Source organism: Populus alba, chromosome 19 (assembly GCF_005239225.2).
Source record: "Populus alba chromosome 19, ASM523922v2, whole genome shotgun sequence".
Lineage (NCBI taxonomy): Eukaryota > Viridiplantae > Streptophyta > Magnoliopsida > Malpighiales > Salicaceae > Populus > Populus alba.
This window is the reverse complement of record NC_133302.1, coordinates 22330383-22339110: the sequence shown is the minus strand read 5'-3', so window position 1 is coordinate 22339110 and position 8728 is coordinate 22330383. Positions and strand designations below refer to the sequence as shown.

The window sequence follows — 8728 nt, the reverse complement described above, 5'->3', positions numbered from 1 at the left end:
TTGGTTTGTTTATTTTTCAATTTAATCCCTTATTCTTTTATTTCATTTAATATTAATATTAGATTTGATCCTCATTCTTTTTATTTTTTATTTTTTGTTTTATATCATTTTCTTGATTTATTTTATTTCATTTAATTTTTGTACTAGATTTGGTCATTATTTTTTTGTTTGCTATTTTTTTTTTTTAAATGAATGGTTGGAAATTTTGTTTTATGATTTTTTTGGGTTTGCCTTTTATATGATAAGCTGGTCTCACGACGTGGACATGAGTTTCAAAAATTAGTTCAGTTTGACTTCGTTCTTTTATTTTTAGGTTCTTTTTTATTTTTGTTTTTATTTTTTAATATCATCATTTGATATTATATTATTAGGCCTATTGTGAGTTTTGTCACTTTTTTTTTATGAGGTTATTCTGATCTTATATACTAGGTTGTCACATGTCGGTTGAGTTAATTTATGTTAACTCAAGTTTTTTTTTTTCCCGATGTTTTATTATTGATTTTTTTGTTTAGCCTTTAATATTTTATTTTACCTTTATTGTTTTATTTAATTTTTTTATATAGGATTATCTTGTTTTTATAAGTTGGCCACGTGTTTAGCATGCTGATTATAGTTTTTTTTTTTAAAAAAAATTAATTTTTTTAATTCATCTTTTAGTGTTTATTGTGTCAGTGATTTAATTTTTTATATATTTTTTTATAAGATTGTCCTATTCTCATTTATTTAATATTAAATAAAATAGTTAAAACTTTTAAAGTATTTAAAAAATGTTTTTTTTTATAATATTGATATTTTTTTATTATTGGCTTTTATTTTATAATTATATTGATATTTTTTTTAATTATTGGCTTTTATTTTATAATTATATTATTAAATTAACTCATTAGACTCAAATTTTTTTATATAAAAAAACACTTATTCATCATAACTAACACTCGTAATAATTAACTCTACAAAGATCTATCGAGTCCGGAAGTCCGCAGCGTTGAATCACCTAAGGTTTTTTTTTTTTTTAATGTTAGGAAAAAAAATAACACGGCCCGGGGCGTGGCGTGCGGCTACTATCTAGTGACAAACTGAGTTGGTTCAGTCTCATAATAATACAAAAAGAAGTACCTCCGATTTAGGACTGGCAACCAAACGGGTTTGAATTTTGTTGATTTTCAAGGCCTTTTGCCATTGAATTCTAAATTGTAGTGATTTCTACAATGGCTTCAACAACATTTTGTAAACCACTACCTGATCATGTCCTTCCAAACATCATAGATGTATGGCATCGAGCTTTCGCTCTTGATTCAAAAGATCCTAGATTTTGTAGAAGCAAGAATGGTAATTGTTGAATCCAATCTTTCTGCTGTTGTGGGACTGCTTTTGCTGCCAACCTCATGATCACTCCCGGCAGTCACACAGAATTAGCCACCGTGACCTCTTGTGATGTTCAGCTTCTTGGTTCCAAGAAAATGTTCCTTGCAGGATTATCTCGACTTCTCACGGATATTGTGGGTTTATCGAGCAAACAGATGTATTTCAGGCCTCACCCCCATCTCTGCAAGCTCGTCCTTGTAGCCACTTGGCTTCAAAATCAACACCTGCTGCACGAGAGGATTCTACTAAGGGAGATCCATCGGGGAACATTGGAATATGTCTTCGAGTGGAGGTTTTGAAGAAAATAGAAAAGTTGCTAAAGCCTCATCCTGTGAGGCTTCCTACACCACTTCCCATCCCTTCTGATGCTTCTCAGAGTAAGAAAACGAGAGGTGGTCGGCGGCTGAGGAAGAACAGGGAAAGATATGCCATGACTGACATGAGAAATCTTGCTAATAAGATACATTTCGGTGTGCCTGAAGAGAGTTCATTGGATGGCGGACTTGGAGCTGCAGATTATGGAATGCTCTTATTTTTAATTGTTCGTGTTTGGATATTTTTTAATACTGATCACTCTTATGATGGTATAATCCTGTATCCTATTTCGTGTGTTATTTACCTGTACTTGCATTTATCTGTTTGCAGGAAGACGGAAACCCAATGGATGGTGGTGGTTCAATCGAAACTGGTCTGTCTTCAATTTAAATATATACAATGTGCTTCTTTCAAGCTTCCAATCATTACTTAATCTGTGGTTAAAAACATAATTAGAGTCTGATTTGCTCTCTTAAATTCCCATTTATTAATTAACTAACTTGACTTTACAAGATCAACCTGCAGATTCGTCATTGCAAGGAATGCCAAAGAAACAGACTCTGGAATTTATCCTTGACATCCTACAGAGGTGATTGTTTTGATAGCATTCTTTCTTGTACTTACAAGAAAAGAGTCGACTCCACTTCTTGGATGACATAGATGATCATATGAATACGATGCAGTTTTTGATATCTCAACATTTCTTCTGACACAGGAGAGACACACAAGAGATATTTGCACAGCCAGTTGACCCTGATGAGGTCGGTAATCGGGGTTCTTGTTCACTGTGTACACAGAACTGAAACAACTCGCTCTCTCCCCATCCACGATGATGTTAATAGTGTTTCTTTCCTTGAAAGGTTGTTGGCTATTACGATATCATTAAAGAGCCAATGGATTTTGGAACCATAAGGGCTAAACTTCAAGAAGGGATGTATACAAGTCTGGATCAATTTCAGGTAATGCTCCAAATATAGCATCCTATTTTCCTTTACAGTGCTTCCCTGCGTTTGTAACTTTCAGTACAGGTTCCGAAGCTTATTCTTTTATTCTCTGCGAAATGTGAATGTCCAAGTCTTTGTAATCACCATTGTTGTTGTTTAAAATTTGGTCATTCATTATTGAAAGTAGAAAAAACTGCAGGTCAGTTCGCGGAACACTGATTCAGAGAGAGAGAGTTATCCATCAACTTATATGTTCCCTCAATAACATCCTAAACTGATCTTGATTTCTTTGAAATATTCTGCAGCGTGATGTGTTCCTCATATCCAGCAATGCAATGAAATTTAATTCATCGACAACTGTTTATTATTCAGAGGTATAGCTGTAAGTTTTATTTTGCAAAACGGTAGCAGTAATAAGAGATATTATGCATCTCCATTAATGCAACACCATGGTTTCCAGGCCCGTGCTATAAGTGAACTCGCTCAGCGGGTCTTCAATTCTCTGAGAACTGAACCTGAGAAATTTGTGCTGGAGCACTCGAGGATGAGAAGGCACCCAGCTCAGAAAGGCCATGGTCAAACTGGAAGTGTACTGAATAAGCTTGTTAAACTTGCTGGGTTCAGAGATGGTGCTTCACTCAACAGCACCTCTCTAAAGAGAGCTACCCAAACACACCCTGCTTCAACACGTCTAAATCCTCTCGTTGACCATACAAAAAATGAAATGCCTTCTGGTAAGAGAATCTGATCTACAAGCACTCTTTATTGACTTAACATACTTACCGTGGAGTCCACTAATTCAATTTTGAGGATAATGAAGTAACATACTGTAGTCTGTTTGATCGTAGAAGGTGGATTCATGCACAGGAAAGTGATTCCTTCAACTCGTGTTCATAAACTTACTGTGGAAACCATAACTTCATGAATTTCTTGTTATACGCTCCACAACATAATTTTTAGCTTGAGTTAAACACACTTGAAATGCATGAGCTTGCTTGAATTAGACTGACAAGGCTAATAATCTTCAACTAGTTGTGAGGAAGTCATGAAGAACAGCTTTTATAATCCAAGTGAACCGTTCTAGGTCGGTAAGCAACAATGATGATTGTTTGATTATGAATGTTATTTCCAATTCTTTTGCATCATTTTCCCATATTTAATTTTTCAAGGGAACTAATCGGGCTTCATTTCAGTAGGAATATGTCAAAGCTTTGAACTATTACTAAATTGAAACCCTTCTTCTCCTTGTTTTCTTTACACAGCTAGATATGCTTTTATCTCTAAGGCCATCTGCTTATAGAGTGAAAGTAAGCTAACACCTTGTCTTTTACTTGCATTGAACAGGCTCAAGAGATGGTAGAAATTTAGAATCCTCTGAAACTGCTAGGCGGATGACATATATGCCTCAAACCTCCTCTATCAATGGCAAAGGGTCAATAATTTCGGAACTCTATAATACCCCAAAAGTGCTTACCCCTGTAAGTTCATCGTTTAATGTTGAGAATGCAACACATACATACTGACACAAATGCATGCCCTTATGCGCGCGCACAAAGGAACAGGCACGTGCATAATATGTGAAACTATAGCCTTCAAGCACGATTTGATACGGCATGCACACAAGAATTGGCCTTATCCACTTGTAAAACAATGCAGAATTTGTTGCTTGCTTCCATTCCTGACCTTTTGAAGTTCTGCTGGAAGATGCAGGGAAATATAGAAAAAGGAAACATACAATTTTCCTTTGTTCATCTGGGGTTTGCTTTTATTGTTTGAAAGGTCTTAAAAATGAAATGCAAGTGTTCTTTCTGTAGGTTCACAAACCATGTGTGATTATTGCTGTCAACAAATAAAGAGCCAAAACACTACTTTTATGAAAAACTTGGTTTGGGGAAATAGAATCCTCAGTTCCTCCATTTCTGTTAAATGTGAAATTCTTCCAGTCCAGTTAATTTTGAGTGTCCCATGCCAAAGCTGATTAGCTTATAATCTTTTGAATTTAATAATTTTCATTGCATCCCCTGCCTTTGGCTGATTGATGTGATTCGATGCTGCAGATTCCAGATTCAAGTATCCGATACAAGGAAAGTCTCAAGCAATTCGTTAAAGATTTGGGACCGACAGCTCAAATGGTTGCTAATAAGAAACTAGGAAAACATCCAATTGAAACTCCAAATTTCGCGTCCTGGATGCCCACCTCTTCTAGCAAGAAAACAAATCCGGTCCCTGTGTCATCTGCACTTAACAGGCCTGCTTGTCTGACTGGGGTTACTGATGGCCGTATGCCTCGTAACAGTTTCAATTCTATCTCACCTGCTTCTTTTGAAGGAAAGATGGTCTTTCCCGGTGGAGGCGTGAATGGTTATAATACAAGAGATATGATTCCTGCTCCAAATTGTCTACAAGGGATCAGAGCTCACCCCAACGATGGTGGAAGCAATAACTCTGCTTTGATGGGAGAAAATGCCGCTGGCACAAGCAAAAATATGGATGCTTGTGCTTCTTCGGAAGCAAAAACGAGGGGCACCAGCGGCAACATGAATCTTCTTATGGCAACTCTCATGCAAATTACCGCTTTTCAAAATCGAAATTGCCAAACACCATCGGGTTATTTCCCTCTTACTGGAATGTATCCTGCCCAGCCATCACAGCTCATCACTGAGCCTCAGCCATGGCTAAACAACCATTCAGAACCGTTGTACTTGCCTTCCCTAAGTACAAAGCTCGCCTCTACAAGTCTGGCAGCAACCTCTTTGCCACAGTTTGATTTTCAATGTGCAAATGGAGAGGGGCCAAGCACTGGTGCTGCAAGTGTAGTTGAGCACAAATATGGAGCTAAACCTCCTCAAGCCGTTCAACTTCAAACAGCTGAAAGGATCCAACCTCCACCACCATGGGATCCACAAGCAGTATATAATAACCTTCCAATCATGCGAAAGATGGTTAGCGAGCAGCAGATTCTATCACGACAGAATGCATTGATCAGGAAACAACAATCACAGGTTGCATCAATGCAACCAATGTCACTGTCTGGCACAACAAACTTTGTTGAAGGAGTAGATTCTCAAGTTCATCAAGCCAAGTCTAGCGGTCATTGCTTTTCAGAAACTCAACAGTCAACCTCGATGGATAATCAGCAGCCTGATTTGGCTCTTCAATTGTGAGTTCAACATGCATGAGGGTTCCTGTCCCGATCGAATAAGAGATGGAATGGTTGTTGCGCTTATCCCAACAGATGTATAATAGTACTATTTCTGTCTTTCAAACTTGTTCTTAATTTGCTTTCAGTGTTCACAGCTACAACTTGTTCTTCTTTTAGCCTTGGCCTTTTTGGTGCTTCAGTAGTTTGGCCTTGTTCCCTCATTTCTTTTCACTCAGGTCTTGCTTCAAGGTTGGTATCTCCTGCTTCAGTTTTCATTTTTGTAAGCTGGTGCTGATCACTAAGCAGCTAACACTTTCAACTACATATCAAGACTATGAGTTACCACCTCACTGCTTATTAATCATATCGGTGGCTTAAGTTAATGCCAGTAATCTCGTGTAATTTTTTTTAGTACTGTACTCCCTCGTAATGGTGGCTTCAACCATCTTGTCTGTACCCAAAAATACATGCATAAAACCAACAAATTCTACCTTATGCTGCCTCAGGGTCCTCGAGGAGACCTAACAGGCATGATTAAAAGTGTATTTGTTTTTTAAAGTATTTTTTACATCAAAATACATTAAAATAATATTTTTTTTATTTTTTAAAAATTATTTTTAAAGTTAACATATTAATCCACGTTTTCAAAAGCTATAGTTATACGCATGTAAAACTAGCACAAACAAAAATAATGAAGATACTGGGCCGCAGCTGAGCTTGGGTCAGGTTTTTGTGTAGAATGCTTGTGACATTGAGTACCAGAGATCCTCAACATAGAGACCAGCTCCGCATACCAAACGTCCCGAGCTTCGCTCACTACTCACTAGCTAGAGGATATACATGAAAGGTTAGTATCATCAAGTTTTTGTTTTACTTCTTGTTCTATACACAGAGCCTTTATTTTAGCAAAGTTACTTACTAGGCATCATATGATCAACGCTATGTTGAAGACACAATTTCAAGTCAATTTCAAACGCAAAAAAATATCATACATGTGTTTTTCCATATCATTAAATTTGTTAGATAAAAAATGGAAATTAAGATTATGTTTGTGTTTAATATAATGAATGAAAAATATATTAACAGATATATCAAGAGAAATTGTTCGCACTGGTTAAAAATTAAAATAAAAAGTTATATAATTTTTCAAGTAAAAAACAAAAGATTAATATAAATACAAATATTTTACCCTCGTCATCCTTTTTATTTTATATATTTCATTTTATTTATCTTATAGATTTACCATGGTTTTTAAGATACATGATTTTTGTTTTTATAAATGCATAATGCATATCCAACAAATCTATTTTAGATTTAAGAGGATTTTTTAAAAAAAAAAATTACAATAATCTATTATAGGTATTATAAGATCATAAAAGCCTAAAAAGATGTTTTGCAATTTAAAAAATACTTAAACTAAATGAGAGAGAGGATATATTTTCGTTATAAATAAGAGAAATGATACTAATTAAAATAAATAAAAAGAAAACAGTCAAAAGATATTGAGCATGTAAGGCCAAGCCTGTGCACGACTAGTCCCACTCCCCTCCCCCCCTTTATTTTTTTTAAGTAAATGAATTGACAGTTTTTAAAATTGATAAATTGCCGTGTCATCCACTTGAATAAAAAAACTTGTCATCCATTGTTATCTTCTCCAGATACCTAATTTTTAAGTTATTTTGCTAGAATAGAATTGAAAAAAAATCTTGAATAGAAAATCTTGATAACATAACTTCTAAGGATAAAATTGAAAAAAATAAAGTTCAATAACTAGAATAGAAATTTTTTAGAAATTGAAACTTGGAAAGTAAATTTGCCCCCGTTAACAATGATATAAATAGTAAAATATGAAACGTCAAGTGATCTCCTTTAATTTCTTTGTCAATGTGCATGTATTGCAGCAAGAGAGACAAAACACGGCACATGTAATTAAGGTTGTTTTTGCGAATCTATCTATAATAGCGAAAGGTCGGTTCCAGTTGAGAACCCTGATGCTCTTTTTAGATGGCGGTGGATTTAAAAAATATTAATGATTGCATTTTTTTGTTTAATTCGAAATCAATCAAATGGCCGGTTATAGACGCGTGCATGTACACATGCAATCCCTAAACCATGATGTGCATATATATATATATATATATATATATATATATATATAAACACACACACACACACACACATGCAGCAGTATGAGAGCTCAACAAGATACTTGGAAATAAACACCATTAGTTGTTAGTGGCAGCAGATTTTATTTCAAAAGCCATTCTCGTATGCAACGCTAGGAAATGTTTGGAAAGCTGCGTAAGACGACAGCAAAACACACGCCCCATGAATCCGATGAACAATATAAAATCAATTTCCATTGTACTTCCACCCTGTGCCTTGATCACCCCCAGGAACTGCCTTATTTTATATATGCTAGTTGTTGTCAGATCCTTGCGCTTATTATAACCCAGTTATTGTGGGATCCTTACACATTAGCCACCACAGTTTCAAGTGATAAAAGCCAGGTCCCTTCCTCTCAAAGGATCCGCTATCGATCGAGCAAGAATCCACCACAAAATGATGGTGGCAATTGAGGTGATACATAGTCGTCGGCGGGGACCAGTCCTATCTCCTCCTAATTTATCTCTAACTTAATGCTGACTGCTCCGAGCTTGGAAACAGGCAATGTCATTTACTGGTAGCTAATAATAAAAATAATGGACGCCCCATTTTGTAGAGAAAACACAGGGCTTAAATAATTAATAGAGGGTGTGGGTGGGAAGTGGGAAGAAGCCATGTAGCCCATAAACTAGCTCCAAGTTCCAACCACGTACGCTTTAAAGGCTCGGGCCACGAGGTGGAGAGATTTATAATGCTTAAAATATTTATGACCACCGTCTACCCACCTTCTTCGATTGGACTGGCGGAATCCTCAGGTCTCAGCCTCTTTTTTTATCATGACACAGGCCTACCCTGG

The 8728-nt window shown here is 35.9% G+C and overlaps 1 protein-coding gene across 1 annotated transcript; it reads left to right on the top strand.

Annotated features, from left to right (window-relative positions):
* The first annotated feature begins 2008 nt into the window (after window positions 1-2008).
* On the top strand, window positions 2009-6148 carry LOC118044238 (uncharacterized). Its single transcript, XM_035052463.2, has 8 exons — window positions 2009-2053; window positions 2206-2269; window positions 2396-2441; window positions 2541-2639; window positions 2930-2998; window positions 3085-3358; window positions 3969-4102; window positions 4682-6148. Exons 1-8 carry the CDS (start codon window positions 2026-2028, stop codon window positions 5786-5788), a joined length of 1821 nt encoding a protein of 606 aa, XP_034908354.1. The 5' UTR covers window positions 2009-2025; the 3' UTR covers window positions 5789-6148.
* The last annotated feature ends 2580 nt before the right edge of the window (window positions 6149-8728 follow it).